Source organism: Camelus bactrianus, chromosome 20 (genome assembly GCF_048773025.1).
Source record: "Camelus bactrianus isolate YW-2024 breed Bactrian camel chromosome 20, ASM4877302v1, whole genome shotgun sequence".
Lineage (NCBI taxonomy): Eukaryota > Metazoa > Chordata > Mammalia > Artiodactyla > Camelidae > Camelus > Camelus bactrianus.
In genome coordinates, this window is record NC_133558.1 from 24,904,982 (window position 1) to 24,923,185 (window position 18,204).

General features: G+C 49.1%; 1 protein-coding gene across 18 annotated transcripts in view; it reads right to left on the minus strand.

Annotated features, from left to right (window-relative positions):
• The window catches only part of BTBD9 (BTB domain containing 9), a 357,333-nt gene that overhangs the window by 21,003 nt on the left and 318,126 nt on the right, over positions 1-18,204 (minus strand). For all 18 annotated transcript variants that reach the window (XM_074348624.1, XM_074348615.1, XM_074348621.1 and 15 more), the window contains one exon: positions 7,375-7,453. In XM_074348624.1, coding sequence (XP_074204725.1) covers positions 7,375-7,453 — 79 coding nt within the window. The remainder of the gene's footprint in view (positions 1-7,374; positions 7,454-18,204) is intronic.

Sequence of the window (18,204 nt, forward strand, 5' to 3'; positions counted from 1 at the left end):
GAGTCTCTGCCATGCGGGGCAGGTCCTGGGGATGTGCCACCTATCCCACCGCACCCCCAAGCTCCTCTCCCCACCCCACGCCTCCAGGCCTCCACTGGGTAGAACAGCCAGGCCCTGAGTTTCTCTTCGTGCAGAAGCTTGTGTGATTCAATTTCTTTCCTCTGAACCGTCCCCTAGATTGCAATACCCCTCGGAAAGGATGTGACCAAAAGTGAATGAGGCATACAGGGCAGAGTCACACTACTGATTTATGCAAAACCATTACCCCAGCCGCCGCATCATTTTTCCTTCCCCTTTTCAGCAATCATGTATCCCATTAGCCTGTTTGATTGCCGCTGCTCACAAAGGGGCACCTTCGCTGAACCAGCTTCAGTGGCCTCTGGATCTGTCCCCCGAGAGGAGCCGGCTAATTTGGAATGTAGTCGTGCACGCGGCACCAACACAGCCAGAGTCATCGTCCACGGGTCCTTGTGTAGCGGCTGTTTATCATCGCTTTGCCTTTCCTCTCTGGGAGCCCTGATTCGCGACATGTTTGAGACAGCCTGGGGTGCTCTCTCCTCCGTGAAGCCGGGAAAGATGTACACAAGTGCGCAGCCCCTCCTCGGCGAGCGGGCTGATGGCATGGCTGGCTGCCGTCTGCGCCTCTCACCGGAGGGATTCCCCGAGCACTGTTGGCTCAACGTTCTCTTCACGGTTTTGAAAAGCAGAGACGCCTCTGCTAATTTTCCCAAGTTGGCCTAAGAGTCCACTGTGAACTGTAGCAGACATCAGAAAAATTTAATAAATGTTGATCAATGACTCTACCTTGCTTTTCTGGTTTCTCCTGAGTAATTTTCAGACTGCTTTCATGCCAACCAATACAAATAGGATTTCTGAGCTCAGCTTTCAACTTACATTTATGAGGTGATGTATCTTTATAAAATAGATACCTACCTCTCAGTGATATCTGCCCGTAAGTCAGACACAAAGACACGGCTTCTGAATTATGCCACCCCGAAGACTTCCTCTTCTCTCTCACAGTGACTGGTGCGGCCCCATCACACACTCATCGCTCGGCAAACAGTGAGCCCGATGATGGTGACAGTTAACATTTTTCTTACACTCGTCTCAGGAGCAGACGTTATGAGTCCATCTACAGACTGTAGAGATGTTTTACTTTTGTTCTTTTAAAAGTGAAGACCAAGCATTTCCAACAAAACATCTCTTTAAAACCAAAATTTCACATAAGTACATCTGAAGAGCCCAAAACACAGTTTTCATTAGGGAACTCGTTTCACAGGGAGACATTTCCACTTTGTGAGCAACTTTTCAGCACTGCTCAGGGGTGACAGGATACCCCAAGAGTCTTGTACAAGTATTTACTCTGAGTAGCTGGGAGTAAGCTTCTTGATGACACTGCTTATATAGAGCAACAGTTTTTTTTAACTTTCCAATGTCACTTTCCCATCTTTATGTAGGCCAGGACACCCACAAATAACTGGAACTCCAATTCTTGGAAGGTTCTAGGAAAAAACCCTTTCCAAAACATATCACCCCTGGGAGCCCTGGAATTCCTGACTGCCATTTTTTATACATACACACTCCAGAGTTCCGGGGACAGGGATTCATTCTCTTGTCTTAATTAATTTGGCCCTAAGGTGTTAGAAGTATCTTTTTATTTTTGAAAAACCAAGAAACAAGAAAAGGAGAGATGTCCTGGCTCCAGGTAGAACGTGGCAGAAGTGGCCTCACCAGGGCCCCTGCTCTCCCTGCAAGGTCACACGAGTGGCCCCACTGCCCAGGTAGCTCTTCACTTCATCCAGGAGACATGCCTGCCTTTTCTCGAAGAACTCCAGCTGCATGGAGGTTTCAGACCTAACTCCCAGCTCTAGTTCAGCAGTGGGACACCACTGGAGATCACATCTCCACCCATCTCGCTGCCCCTTGGCTCCCAGGCCTCACCTGCTCAGGTGCTTTGGGCACCTTCTCCCAGGCCCGTTGTCTGGTGCAGAATTACTGCTGCTCCACTACGACCGGTGCAAGGACAAGTTCTCGCTCCCTGGCAGAGGTGGGAGTCTGAGGGCTGGAAGTGGGTCTCTCTCCGAGGGCCTGTCCATTTTGCTCCGTATCTTTCTAAGTCTCTGCCACCGGGATGTTTGCTTCAGTTCTGGTGCCAACTGACTGGGAAATCTGGTCTTGGGAGTCAGTGTACGTCTGCTCTGAGCACCTCTGGGGTCAGAGGACGTTCTCTGGAGGATGTTGTCGGGGAATCCTCGGGGAGTCTGAGAGCGAGTGACCAAACTTAGGGTGGTGGGAAACAATTATCACCAGGCCAGGAGGAGCTTCTTTTTTTTTTTTAAAGTCTGTTTCTCTTTGTTTTTTTTCCTTCACTAGAGACACGTGTTGCTATGGGAACGAGGATAGCACTGGGAGCCCACAGCCACTCACCGGACTGTCGGAACCTGTAAATAAATTCTGCCTCACTCCAGGCTCCGTGCTGAGTGGTCCTAGAGGGCAGCTCAAGCAGCCACTTACAGACCTTCTGTCCTGCTGGTGCTGGCTGTGCAGACCCTCCTGCGGCAGTTCACGGCTGACTCCCACTGCCCACACTACGAGCCCAGAGCATTTGGGAGGATCGGCAACCCCCACCCTCTCGAATGCCACACAGCTCAGCCTCAGTCCTGTCTGCCCGTCCCAAAGGGCCGAGATCACTTGATCCACTTCATGGATGAGAAAACCCCTCCTTGGGACCATCCACATTAGCCGTCACTGCCTCTGCTCACTCCACCACGCGTGGTCCTCACCAGCGAATGCCCTCCCCAACGTCCCCAAAGTTAAGGTACTCTTCACTTGGATGATTTCTACCAGGCAGTGAAGCTGCAACCCTCCTGAGGAAGGACCCTGCCTCAACTTCTCTCCTGGATCCAGCCCAGGATGGTTGAGCAAAGGCTGCCCACAGGAAACATCTGCCCATCACCATCTGACTTGGTGACTGGGCCAGGGCAGAGCTGGGCTCATCTTTGTGGCTTTACTGTCCATTCTGGGAGACAGAGTAGTCTGGATGTTAAGAGCCAAGCTGCCTGCATTCAAGTCTTGGCTCTGCCATTCGCAAATGGAATGCAAATCACTTAACATCATTCAGCTTTGGTTTCCTCATCAACTTATCCCTTTCTCTTAAAACAGAACTTTCTACCGTGAAAACCATACAGTAAAAGGTGCATGAAATACAAACGTACAGTTTGCTGAATAACTATATAGTGAATGCCACATACACTGCACTCCAGTCAAGAACCAGAAACACCACTGGCACCCTCTGGTCCCTTCCAGATCTGTTATAATGGTAATAAAAATTATTATTATAAGGGTCCTAAACTAGGAGATGCTTAAGTATCTGGCACACATATTTTCCCATTTACAAAAGCTTCTGGTTTAGAAAACTCCTCAGTGTGACTACAGAAAGTCATCTTGGGATACCATGGTCTCTCGATGATGAGTAATTTTCACTAAATCTTTTCCTTTTTTGGCTGCCTGATGGGGAGAGGAAGCGATGGAGAGGATGAACCAAATGATTCATTCACTCATTCAGCCAACAGGTGCTCTGTGCTCACAGCTCCGGCCTGAGGCAGGGCCAGGGAGACAAAGACAAATACGACATGGCCTCTCTCCTCAGCTACATCAATTCAATACATAAATGGAGCCCGGAGAGCTGCCTACAGACTGTCAATACTGTCCTCAGTGTCTGTTATTGACGCAGCACAGCTGTCATGTGGGTCCTCGTGAGCGGACCCCATCTTTATAGGTTGCAGAAAGTTGACCTTTCTACGGTCTTCTTAACGTCTGGGGCTGCCTGTGCTCCTGAGATCTCTGCCTCCTAAAAAGTCACTCCAGAACCTGTTCTCCAACCCAGGTTTTTATAAAAGCCATAAAAAGAAATAGGCGTAACTTCTATTTTTTTTAATAACTGATGGATTGTCATAGGTCCACAGACAGATCTCCTTTGGACCCAGCCTGACTGCTTTAAGGACGGAGCAGTGTGCCTTTGCTGCTCTGCTATGACAATTAGTGAAATGAAAATGAAGGGTCTGCGAGACGTGCTACTTCGGAACCAGCGCGGCACAGTCATGAGTAGAAACTTCAGATCCGACAGGGCATCTGTGGTCTTGTCGACAAGACCTTGTTTCTAACCTCTTTCAGACAGGAGAGCTTAGGAGGGGAACAACGTCTGCCTCCTGAGTAGCTCAGAGTCCATTAGCAGTTGGGGCAGGTGGGCCGGAACCACACGATCACTACGGTGACGACTGAGACCATCAAGTGATGGAGCAAACAGTCAAAAAAAGACCTTTTTGGCTCCAGGTACTGGGAGAATCAGATGAATGAAAACAACTGAAGGAGAGAGGTTGGAGGTGGATGAGCTGCAGGACAGACTTACAAGTGGTTGCGGTCGAGCATGAAGTGGGAGAGGAGGATGGAGACAAGACCCTGTGAGTGGGCTGGAGGTGGGGAGATGCGCATCAAAGAGCAGAGTAGAGAAGCAGGAGACGTGTGAGAACCACGCCTACACGGGGGCTCAGAGCAGAGAGGAGGAGCAGGGTGACAAACACCCTGGTGGGAAACGAAAAGAAAATGTTCTAAGTGAGAAAAATGACCTGGACAATGCTGAGCACACAAGGAGCAAGAGGTCACTGGGGCAAGTGGTGGAGCCTTTAAAAGGTAAACACTGGGGGAATTTACTGACAGAAATTGTAAACATAGCTAGGAAATTAAATGAATTCATCACCCTGGTGCTCACAAAGGAAGATGAGAGACAGATGCCAGGAGCAGGCATGCACTGCCCGGAGGAGAGGGAAGAAACGCTGTGGGAAAGTAGGAGCCAAGGAACTGGAACCTCCACAGACCCCGCGGCTGCTCACCTGAGAGCTGGCCCTGACCCTGACGGAGGGAAATGGGGGAATCAGCCGCAGCACAGACGCTCAGCCTGCGTGCAGGCAGGCTTGGCCGACCAGAGCAAGACAGACGCATGCCTACCTCGGGCAAGAAACCCCAACTGGTTTCAGCTCTGCCTGCTGATCTTCACCAGCAGCTGGGACCTCTGCAGGTGGGGGCAGCTCCCGCTGCCACAGTCACAGAGCTGCCAGCAGCTCTGGCCATGTACACAAGAAGCAAGACACTTTCCACCCAAACAGACGCACCCATCTCTTCTGAATGCTCAGCTCCCCGCCTCACAGGTGCTGCACTTTGTCCACTACACCCTGCTCTCACCCCCGTGCTCTGGATGGGGCCGCACTTGCAGGAAACAGTCTCACCTGGGAGATGTGGCCAGAGTTCATTCACCCACACTTCTCTTGCTGCTACCCGCACAGGCAATCCTACCTTTTCATGCTGAAAACCAATTCCATCTATGCTTCTTGAAATCTGCAGTCTTTGGGTGGGTATCTAACAGTAAACAGGTCCTGGCTCTGACTAAATGCAGGACACTGATGTCACCTGGCAAACAAGCAGACACAGACTGAAGAAATCCTGCCTCCCCTCCACGGTGAGGAAGAGATGCCCTGACCCCTATCTTCTTACTGTGCAGTTCTGGCTCCTAGGGGACTCGGACCCAGGGGTGCTCTCTCTGGCTGTCTGTGCCATCGTGGGTCTCCTCCGGGGCTGCCTCCCCCAGGAGTCCTGCCCGACCAACCTCTGTCACCCTCCTTCCCTCCACCTCTGACTTCACACCACCTCAGACACATTCCTGCTGCTCTCTCAGCTGGGGGTGTGGCGCCCAGAGCCCAGTATTCTGAATAAAGAATGTTCTCTTTGAGGGTTTGCTACATTCCTGATGCCCAGAAATTCGACTCCTGTGAGCCCTGTTTGCTCTGAGAATGACTCAGTTTATGGAGCTTGCATTATGATCCTGGTCATTACTTATATTATGATTTGGGATGTTTCTTGTTTAAAAAGCAAGAAAAAAAGCTTTCCCTTTTCTCTCCTGACTTGTCACAGGGTTTGCATTTGCTCTTTGATGCCACACTCCCTCAGGAAGCTCCTTAGATCAGGGCAGAACCCCTCGGGCACTCAGGGCCCTGTCCTGTGATTCCACGTGGGACTCACACCAGACCCTGACCCTCCTGCGAATGTGCCAGACCCCAAATGGGAGTGGAGGGTGGCAGAGGTCACGGGGCAGCTGAGCAGCAGGAGGCCAGGCAGGTCCAGGAACCAGGGCTCAGGGGGGAGGTGGTTAAGAACCCATCCTGGGAAGGAGAGAAGGAGCAGACGCTGGCCGGCAGGAGAACCGAGGTTCCTAGCCCCTGGTGGGAAGCCCCTAGTGGGTGCTTCCCTGTTCCTTGGGGCTCCCTTTACAAAAGAAGATTCAAAGGTAAAATGACTGAGAATTTCAAGAGGATGCTGGGTAGCATTAAATCCCAAGCAGAGAGCCCCCTTCTGGGTGCAGAACCTAACACAGTGGCCCCATGACATGCCCAGGACACTGATCCTATACAGATCTGAGAAAGTTCACGTGAAGGTGAAATTCCAAGACAGCTACTATTTTTATGCCTTTCATTCACCTCTTGAGCTTCAACCTTACTGTTTCTACAACTGCTGTCTTTAACCAGTGGTCAGTCCTTCAGAGGTGCAAGCCAAGCATGTGTGATGGTGCAAAAGCAAGAGAGTGATGAGCAGACGGGGGGCCAGCAGCAGACACCAACTCCTCCCCACCAGGGCTTGCTCAACGATGCCTGAGGAACATTTCTCTGGAGAAAACAGCACGTTCGAGGCCAGGAACCTCACCTGCCTGGTGCCCTGACCGTGGGCGCCCAAAATGGGTGGGTGGGGGAGAACCACCCACCCATTCTTTCCCTGTGAAACTCAAAGGTGAAGGAACGTCTACCAATAGCATGGTCCACTGGAAAGGCTGCCTGCCGGGAATCCAGGCCAGACCCCAGAGAGAAGAACAGGCCTGGAAGAAAGAGGCTTGCTCATCAACAGCCATGGGCAGGCTGGCACAGGACTGGGTAGACGGACAGAGAAAACGCAACCGTGCACCTGGGCCGCCCTGTGGGGCTGGGTTCCTTGCACACCACGCTCAGAGGGCCCAGGGACCACTGACACGGCTGGCGTCCAGGAGGGCTGAGGACGGAGGACAGGGCGCCTGACCTCTCAAGGTCTCTGCAGCTGCCACCTTCACAGAGAGGCTGCTAGAAGGAAGCAAACCCACAGGAGCTGGCTTCCACTCTCCCCTAAGAGACATCCAGAAATGATACCGACGTCCCCACCCTGCAGGCGCAGGACTTCCTTCTGTAGCTGTGAGGGCTGCAGGCCGTTCGCGGGAGAACAAGCAGTCCCCTTACCTGGGGGCGGCGTTCACCTGCACATCAGCAGGTATCACACGCCCTTCCAGAACAGGGCCCTTACCTCATTTGCCGTGTTGTGTGTCCCAACGATCCGGATGAAGGAGGCCGGCTGTCTTTCAAAAGTTACTGACTGCCAGGACCTGTGAAGAGAAGCACAGCATTGCCCGTTGAGACCGTCCAGTGAAGCCTGCGGACAGCGGGGCGCGGAGCCGGGTTCCGGGGCGGGGCCGCCTCCCACGAGGAGGGGAGCCAGCAGCGCCCGCCCGGACCCCGCAGTCGCACCACACAAGGTGCCCTGCCCTCTGTGAGGGCCACCTGGGACTTTTATAAAGCTGGCGGTGAACAAGCAGGAAAGGCAGACGGCGGGCAAGGCCGGCGAGGCGGGCTCCGCGACTCCCCTGGAAGCTTCTGGGCGGAAGCGGGGGCGGGGCTCCTCGCCGCATGTGAGCGCCAGGCTCCCCGGTCTGGGGAAGAAGAGGCGGTTTCTCCACGGGCTCCCCGCCACCCCTCTTTCCCGTTCCCAAATGCACCCCAAACGGTTTGTTCTCCGGACCGGCCAGTCTGTGGGTGGGTTCAAAAGCAGCTGCAATATTTTAAAAGCCAGACTGGGATTTCAAAATTGTAGAATAGACTACACTGTATAGCACAGGGAAATATACACAAAATGTTATGATAACTCACAGAGAAACAAATGTGACAATGAGTGTGTATATGTCCATGAATAACTGAAAAATTGTGCTGAACACTGTAATTTGACACATTGTAAAATGATTATAAATCAATAAAAAATGTAAAAAAAAAAAAAAAAAAAGCCATTCCTCATGGATCAGCAGGGGCTGGGCCAGCTCGGGCCTCACAGCGCCCTGAGAGGAGGCCTGCTCCCGGCTCCTCAGAGGCTCGGGAAGCGCGGCACCCACGACAGTGAACGTCCTACTTTCATGACACACTGAGGACCTCACAGTTGTTTCCACCCTCCTCTGCTCACACAGTGGAAATGCCAGCTGCTGGGAAGCTGTTTCCTGTAATTGTCTAATTACCCAGCAATGCTGCAAAGAAAATACACATATTTGTGCTTTGTTTGTCCCTCTTTGCTTTCAGGTGTTCCATCTTCTCTCTCACTCCCAGACTCCCACTGAGACTGACTGACTGACTGCTGCCTGGACACCAGGCCCCTTCAGGTCATTAAAAAGTGGTTACCATCCTGTGTGCAAAGTCTGTGCCTCTGGATGCAGTTTTCTGGAAACAGTGTAAGGAAAATCACTCTCTTTGTTAAAAGGCTATTATTCACACATGAAGTTGATGCCATCTGAGCATCTCCAGGGCCTGCACTCCTGGCTCATTTTCTTAGTGGGGGACTGTTTTGCTCTGACCATCTCCAGGTCCAGGCAGCTCTCTTGGAAAATCTGCTGGGTGGGATGCAGCCTGTGGGCCAGGATGAGGCTATGAGGATGGCCCTGTGAGGCCTCAACTCTGGGCCTGAGCTCCCACAGACCTCAGGGTCACTGCTGAGCTAAACAGTGTGACTGTCCGCAGACTCGCATCCTTTCCGCAGGAGGTCAGAGGAAGCTAGGGGTCCACACTACACGGGGATCAGAGTCCCATTCCTGCTCCTACTGGAAGCAACAGCACACACCCAAGCTGTCCACCCTGCTTCTCAGACCACTCCTCCAGGAAAGGAGAACAGAACGAGGGCAAGTGACCACAGCCGGTGACAACAATTAGGTTCAAGCCAGTTTCACAAAAAGGATCCGGGGGGGTGGGGGGTGGGAGTGGAGGAGGCAGAGTAAAGATTTTTTCTTCTTAGCTCTCTAGTCCTATGCTTATCAAAAAACATCGACGAGTGCTCGTGGTCCTTGACAGCAAGCTCAGGGCTCGGAGGTTGCAGACAGGCCTGGAACCATGCCTTGTGTGGACAACCCTCCTCCCTCTGCAGTGTGGAGTGGACACTGGGGCCAGAAGAGATGAGGGCTCACCAGGCAGAGCTTGGACCTGGAACCTGGGTCTCCCTTTTCTCACCACCTCCCCTTCAGCCCATCTCCCCACCCTGGCCTCCTCTGGCGGTGGGCTCAGGCTGTGGCACCAGCGCCCCTGCTTGTGCTTGAGGAAGCAGGGCTGCCAGGGCAGCAGATGAAGCAGGAGGGAGCATCTGTGGAGTAATAAGATCAGAAGGCCTCAATTTAATACCAATCCTCTATTACATTGCATTAATATATAGTCACATTAGAGTTCATTTTCCCTAACACAGCCTGAGAGTTGAACAGATGATTTCATTTTCAGCAAACTGGGTATCAACCCTAAGACCAGAGTATGAGTAGGAAGGGAACCTGGTTAGGATGAGGTAATGAGCATCTCTCTCCACCAAGTACCAGGCTCCATTCCCCCTGAACTTCTGCAAAACAACTTTCAACGCTGCCCAGTGGGAAAATGATAAGGTGGCATCAGGATAGTCACTGTCACGTTGGAGCCACATGTCACGTAATCATGGGGCAACCCGAGGAGGCTGCCCCAGCCGACACTCCACAAGGCCAGGAAAGCGGCACCATCACTTCCTCTACACAAAAGCTCAACTGCCACTTTGATTGAGCTTACTGACAGCTGTCTCAACATTCCTACTCGCCAAGGGCTCTGAATCTCTTCTTTAGCAAGCGACACCCCCCGGAAGACAACAGAGCAACAGGGGCATGGCGCACACGGTTCAGAGCCAGGACTGCCAAGAGGACGTGTCTGAGCAAGAACAACGAGGGGTGTCAAAAAATATGTGTGGCCTTTGCTCTGAGCACTTGCCCCAAACACAGAAAAACCCACATGGGACTGAAGTCCCAACCCTGGCACTACTGGCCGGCTCTCCTGTGGACAAATCACACCCCTCCCCTGAGCTGTAGTTTCCTCGTTTGTCCAGTGCTGAAAGAAATGCATTGGACTTCCCTGGTTACAGAAATGCATCTAGAATGCGGTCCCGATTATGTCAGATTGTATCTGTACACGTGTGTATTCAGAGAGATGTCTATAAGAACATTTGCCGACATGCTGATCATGAGTTTAGCTTTGGATGGAGGGATTTCAAGAGACGTTAACTGTATTTTTGCACTTTTCTGTATTGTTTGAATTTTGTAGAATATAGCTGTAAACATTAGAAAAAAGTACCTATATCTTGCCTACTGCCCAAGGCTTTAATACAGATCACATGACATGAGGCAAGTGAAAATGCCAGCGGTGTATTATCATGTAAAACATTCCCAGTTGAGAGGCTTACTGGGTGACAGTCAGATCGCAGGGTTTTGGTTGTTTTTTGTTTTTTGTTTTTTAATTTTAGGGGGATTTAAACAATTTTTTTATTAAAGTATAGTCAGTTTACAATGTGTTAATTTCTGGTGTACAGCACAGTGATTCAGTTATACATATGAATATATTCTTTTCATATTCTTTTTCATTATAGGCTATTACTAGGTATTGAATAGAGTTCCCTGTGCTATACAGTAGGAACTTTATGTTTATCTATTCTTTATGTAGTAGTTAGTATCTGCAAATCCCAAACTCCCAATTTATCCCTCCACAACCACAATTTTGTTTTCTGTCTGTGAGTCTGTTTCTGTTTTGTAAATAAGTCCATTTCAGACAGCAGGTGTTAACCGTGGCCTTTCGTGAACCAGAGAGAGGGTGGCACAGTGGTCGACAGCACGGCTCTAGAACCAGGCGCCTGGGTTTGGATTTTTACCAGCTCCGTGACCTTAGGCAAGCTGCTTAACCTTTCTAGGCTTCAGTCTCTTCTCTATAAACAGAGGATAATAAATATAACTATCTAAAATTTGTGTGTGTGAAGATTAAGTACATTAACAAACGTAAAACACCTGAACAGTGCTGGCACATACTAGCTTCTAAGAAAGACAGCTGCTACCGTTACTACTACTGTAATTACCAGTCAGCCACATGACCCTGCATGAAACACACTGCTTCCCCAGACCCCACCTGCGAGTCACTGAGTTTGATGGTATATGATTCGGTGACTTCTGCAGAGGTTCCCAGGGAGACCCACCACACTCCCAACAGCACCATTTCCTGGAGGCAGACAAGGTAGCTGGGGTTTTGAAGGAATTAACTAAGTATTTGTTGAATAGACTCTTGAGTTTGGCACCTGCTGGGCATTACAGGGGATCCCTGTATGGGGAAGTGCTTGCCCTTAAGAAGTTGATGATCTCTCTGGGGAGATCAGCTATCGTTCCGGGAACTAATCAGAGACAATGCAAACAGCACTGTGGTCCTAACTCACAAACTGGTGGTGTTCCAAAACTTCCCTGGTAATTGGCTGTTTGAAACCTGGAAGCAATTTTTCCAGAGAAATAAAGCCATAAATTTTGATTGGGTTCCCAGGCCCATCCATAAAACCCAATTTAACCCATAATGAGGCTGAAATATCATGTATATGAAATTTTAAAAAGGAAGGGAAAAATGATGTTGTTGCCATAGCAGTAATTAAACAAGCCAGAAAAAACAAGTGATTTAAAACAATCTCTCTAAAAGCTGCTGCTTGAGGAATGAGGATTAAGTACCGTTAATACATGTAAAATCCCGGGGCTATAGCTGGAATATGGTCGGTGGTGTGTTAATAAGGAGAGTGAACAAAGGGGCCAAGAACCGTCCTCCTAAGAGTCTCTTCCACCTGCAGGCCACTGTGTGCTTTACAAACTGCTCCACAATCACTCACGGTCCAGCTCATTCAGTTCCCAACACAATTTGTGAGGTAGGTAGCCAACTGGAATCCTATTTCAGAGGCGAGGACGTTGAGGCAGAAAGACAAGTAATCTAACAACATCCAAGCCTCCAGGTGTAGAGTTGACAACAGAAGCCAGATGTACTTAGTGTTAGTCTGTGCTCCTTCCTCCAAAGGGCACAAGAAACTTTCCAACAGCTGAGAGGCTAGAGCACACCTTTCACTGTCATCTGGGCCCCTAGCACTCCAACACCTCACACCTCACTTATGAGCTGGTGTCATGGGCCGGAGAGCACACCCAGGAGTGGATCACAAGCTGATCTCAGGAAAATGATAGTCCCCTGAAGTCTCAGGTTCCCATGTGAAAGGGGATGGTCATAGTCCAGCATTTACGTTTGGGGCTGTGAGGATGCAATGAGAAAACAGAAAGGGCTTAGCACGTGGTAACAGCACAGAAGTGTTGGCTACTTATATCTTTACATTCACACACGTGGAAAACGGAGGAAGAGAAGAGGCCCGGCAGGTGCTTCCTCTGTCCACACAGATCAGTACAGAGAGGCCTAAGACACGTACACACACACCCCTGTGCACACGTTACTCATGAACACATACATGCATGCTTGTGAAATACTTATTAAATATCCTGGAAGGAGATACGCTGAACTCATGAAGTTGGCTGTTTCTGAGGAGAGGGAGAAGTGTCGGGGTTTGCTAATACTTCAACGCCAACCAGAATGTTCTATTTCTTCAATTTAAATAAAAAAGACTTAAAAGTGTAGTGAAAAATATTAACTACAGTTAATTCTGGGGATGAGCATGTGAGTGAATGTTATATTTTATTCTTCTTTTACATTTTAAACAGTTCTTCAAATAATTAAAAAGAAAGAGAAGAAAGGGATTAAAATGGTGTCTGTGTTTATGTGAGAGAGAATTAGCCAGAGGTGGGCCAACTAAACAGCAAACACAGAAATTAGGGGAAAGGCGGAGGCAGTCCCTCTGTGGGGGTGGGGGTCTGCCATGTGGTGTCGGGGTCTCTGGACACTGCGTCTTTGTGGGAAGCAAGCAGAGGTCCGGAGAGTTGCCAGTGGGGAGGGTGCAGTTGCCATCTGTAAGTGCAGAGTTTGCGTGAGTGGCTCTGGTGGTGAGAGTATCACACTGGCCCTAAGGGCTTGGCTGGGAACGACTTTCCATCCTGAGCCTTGCCCTGCCTTCTCTGGGGATCCTGCAGATCCTATGCTAAGGGTGCCTGGTCTTTTCAGTTCTGGAAAATTACGTGACTTTGCCGCCTATGCTATAAAGAGAAAGCAAATGTCAGGATTTTTCTGCAGCAGACTTGGTGAACACTGGGGAGATGGCCACGAGTATTTGGCCATGGCCAGACTGGCAGTTAAACATGGCAAAATGAACACATGGGGTAATCCCTCCACTAAAAAGGCAGTAAGGAAATCTAATATATGTTTCATATCAAATACGTGTATTATAATACACACACACACAAGCACAAAGAAAGCATGAGGAGATGTCACCATCTCTCTGTGCCAACACTTCAGAGAGAAACACACGGAAAGCAAGTGGATTCATAGTGTAAACAGACTCTAGGAAGGCTTCCTTGAGTCACCAGCCACCTCTGAAGGCAGGGTAGGCAGGGCTGGCTGAAAGCAGGTGAAAGGAGCAGGTAGACTCCCCAACCCCACCCTCCTCCTTCCTGCACAGCGGGGAGGAGCCCTTTTCTGCTTTAGCAGGAGACAGGGACTTCACCCTAGAGTCCTTGACCAGAGAGAGTCTGGACTGTGGGGGCACCAGGGTGGGACCCTGCAGGGGCCAAGTGGGAGGAAGCACAGGAAAGTATCAGATGGCGAGACTTCCAGCCCCTTCCCTCCTTGGCTCTCAGGCCACCATGAGCCAGGCTTAACGCCAGGCAGGAGCCTGGAGCCTGGGGGATCCCTCTGCAGACTCTGGCCAGCCCAAGAGGAAAGACCTAGAGACACTGACCTACGTCCTCTCTGTCCCTCTATGCTTCCTTCTGTAAATATATATCAAGTGCTTAATGAAGAAGGCCCTGTTTTAGACTCTGCCCTCAAGAAGCTTACATTCTGGAGGCAGAGAGAGACAAACAATTATGTCAGAGTTAAAGAAGGGTCATGGGGAAAAGTAAAGCAGTGTAAGTAGACAGACAGGGGCCCACTGCCTTAGATAACACATTAAGGAAGTTCTCTGGTAAAGGGACGACTGAGCTAAGACCATGTGATGGAGGCAGTGGCTATGCAGACCTGAAGAGCACTTCTGTGAGAAGGAACAGAGGCAGCCAGTGTGCTGGATTTGGATGAGTGGGCAGAGGTCTCCTAACGAAATGCCTAGTCCCTGTCTGGTGACCTTGAATGAAATCCATGAACCCGCCCACACACAAAGCTTTTAGCCTCCTTTCTCAGTGCCTAACACTTAAAGGTAAACAGCCAGTCAGGGATCACCAAAGACTCCAACATGAAACACAGAGACCAAAAGTAAATAGTAAAGAAAATAACTCAGAGGATACAGAGTTCAGTACACAGAATTAAACTTCAGAAAAATACTTATCATCAGAAAGGTAAAAGAAAACATTATCACACCTTTGAAATAAGAATCAAATAATGTGAGAAGTATTTGGAGAACAAGAAAACACTCCTGTAAATTAAAACTATGAATTGAAATAAGTAATTCAACAAAACAGAAGCTTAAGTTGAGGAAATTTCCTAGAAGGTCAAACAAAATGATAAAGATAGAAAACAGAAGAAAAAGGATAAGAGAATGAGACGATCAAACCAAGGGGTCCACTGTCCCATTAGCAGATATTAAAAAAAAAAGAAGAGCTATAAAATTGTCAGAGCAACACAAGGAAATTTCTAAGATGTGAAGGACTTAAGTTTCTAAGTTAGAGGCTACTGGGTGGCCACTACAATAAATGAGAAAACAAAGCATATTATTGAGAAACGTTAACAGATTTAAACGTTTTGGAGGGGGAAAAAGAGGTCAACACAAAGATGTGGAAACTAGAATTGTGAGATTTTTCAAAAACAGCCTTGGAAGTTAAGAGATAATGGAACTGTTCCTTTGAAATACTGAGGGAAAAGTTAGTTTCCAACCAGAGGACTATTCCTAGCCAAACTACCAGCCAAGTATAAGGACAGAATAAAGAACTTTCATTTAGGCATAAATCCCCCCCAAAATTTACCTTCTGTGTATTCACGATAAACTACCAGATAATGTGCTCCACCAAAAGATTAAACTAAGGCAAACAAAATTATGAGATCCAGAAAACAGAATCTGACTTGGATCGGAGATGAGGGGGATTCCTAGGACAATGGGAAGGGAGATTCCAGGACGAGAGCTGGTGAGACAGGCCTAGAGAGCAACCAGGGAAGGGGTGGGGTGTGTGGTGCCTCCAAGGGGGTGTCTCAAGGGGAAAAGAAACCAGCCTGATTTATGATTTACCAGATGTGTTTGTTAGACCAGGTTGAGGGAATTTGGGTGGCTCTGATAAAAGTTAGGGAGAAGATTCAGTGTAAGTATACAGACAATGAATGATAGATATATAAAAACTAAGTAACTTTTAACTCCAGCAAAAACAAGTGATAGAAAAAAGAAAGGTAATCACAGCATACTACAGTTGCTCAGCTCTGAACAATAGGTTCCAGTCATGCTAATGTCAATGAGATAACTGATACAAAGACAGACCGTGGTCTAACAAGACAGGGAGGATGGGCAGAGGAGGAACATAAGTCTGTTTATGAGGGGGAAGGGTAAGGAAGCTAAATCCTTATCTTTCAAAGCAGGAAGACAATAGATAATTCTGGTAACAGAATTAAGAAATAGCTGAATAAGCATATAGTTTAGAAACATGAAGATGAAGACTAAAAGAAAGGTCTATAAGAGACGAGCACGTTTGTCTCAAAATCTGCAAGTCTGACCACACGTTATGTTGGACAAGTCAGAGGACACGGGCAATTTCACACCCTGATGGAGGAAGTGGACATGGACGTACCCCCAACCAGCAACACTGTAAAGTACGTACCCCGAGAGCGAGCAAGTCCTCCTATATGCTTCAGCTTAGGTGTGCTCCCAGCATGGGAACATTCATGTCTGTAATCATATCTAATGACACCACGGACTGGGCACATGAAGAGGAGAGCATCTTCCATGACCAGGCGAGCTGGGAGCTCCTGCCTTGTACCAGCCTTGAAACTGGGCCCTGCATGCCCTTCCTGCTGGGCTCCCAGCCCAGCACATCCTGTGATCCCCTCACTTGCCCAGATCTCCGAGGCCAGGCTACATGGAAGCCTTGGTTCAGCCTCAGCGACTCATCTGGCACCAGGAATCAATTATTTTGTCCAGCATAATGCTTTACTGGACTCTGTGTCTGTCTCACTGCCCTGGCTTATGGGGAACTCTGGGCTTGTGCCAGTCACCCCGTCCATCCCTCCATTCAGCAGCTATTGACTAAGGGTCCTCTATGTGCCAGGCTTAGGGAAAACGGTGCCCAGTTTGTCTAACCTGACTGCGGCCCTGAGGTGGCAGGGAAACAGCTTGTCAGGAGCCACTGGGATTCGTGATCATTTAGTCACATGCTGATCAGCCAACTGCTTACTGAGACCAAAGGTCACACAGGGGAGGCTCACAGACACATTTTGTTGGTTTACTGAGTATTTTTTTTTAAACTTGAGCTGCCACTTAAAAATTAGATTTTACATAAAAATACAAATTTCTAGTTTCTCTTGAAAACCAGAAGATCTGGCATCCTTGGGTCACTGGGAGACAACACTGGCTGGAGACACAGGCTGGTGCTGAGGTGACTGTGACAGGCCCAGCACTGCTAACCTGTGGTGGTCTCCATCACTCCCTGAGCCTGCCCCGGCCTGCTCTGCTCACTCACATCACCCACTTGGCTCAAGGAGGTGGCCAGGTTTCTACTTCAGCCTTAGCAGGAGCTCAGGCAGTGTTAAAGGGGAGTAAATTAAATTTCTAACTCTGTATAGGAAGCCCAGCAACCTCAAAATTCTCTGGAGATCTAGCAACAGAACTGATACACAAATTATCAGTTAAAAAAAATCTGTCTTCTTGGCCTCGAGACAGGTACAGCTGAGGTTCACTGAAGGATGCTATGCAGTCTTCAGTTGCTGATGCCTGCCTTCCCTGCGACTAGGTTAGCAGAAGTCTGGTTCTAGCTAGACCGTGGGTTCTCAACCCTGGCTGCACATCAAAGTAACCTATGGAGCATCTAAACCTTCCAACTCTCATGCCACATCCCAGACCAGTTAAAACTCAGACTCTCTGGGGGTGGGTCCTGCATGTATTTCATCTGAACTCCTCAGGTGACGTCAGTGTTCGGCCAAGGTGGAGCCCCTTCTTGGGCTAGGGGTGGTTGGTGAGGAGCAGCTTGCTAGGATGACATCTTCTGCCCTAATTATGGTCCAGATCAGCCTTCTCCTAGCTTCCTCCAGCTCCCAGCATTTCTGCACCTACGGGCACATTTTACAACAAGAGGAATTTCAGGCCTCTCTGGTGGATGCTCTTGCCCTTACTGCTCTAACCTGAGCTGGTCTTGGGTTCTACCTTCCCTGCTCACAGCATAATTTTCCCTTTTAGAGAAGTTTCCTCTCAAAGAGAATGTCAGGCCCCTCCTGCGAGCTCCTCCTATGAGCTGAGCTGGATGCTTCTGACCCTGTGGCAGCTGCAGAAAGGTGTGTGTCCTGGGACCTTTGTGGAGTGTTTGAACGTGTGTATGGGGGAGACAGATGAGCGAGGGGCTACTTCAACACTCAGTGCCCATCCCCAAGCTCCCAGCTCCCACTCTCTGGCGTAGAGTTCCCCTTGATTCCCCTAAGGGGATGCAGTAATTGATGATTAGCATTCCAAAGCTTGGCTTGCATCCTGCTAGCCCCATCATATTTAATTACATTTTAACTATATTCGTCTTCGATAATAGCACGAACATAATTTAGATAATTATCTCTCTCTCTCTTATTCTCTGACTCTGTCTGTCTCACTTAGAGCTCCTTGCAACAAAAATCGCTTTCTCGGCTCAAACACATAAACAGACGCTGGGGCCAAGTGCTTTTTTCTCTCTCTTGCAAGCAGCTGTGCTAGCAACGCAGCAGCTTAGAGTATCATGCAGAAAAAAAGAAAATTCATGTTTCTTCCTGCCTCTAT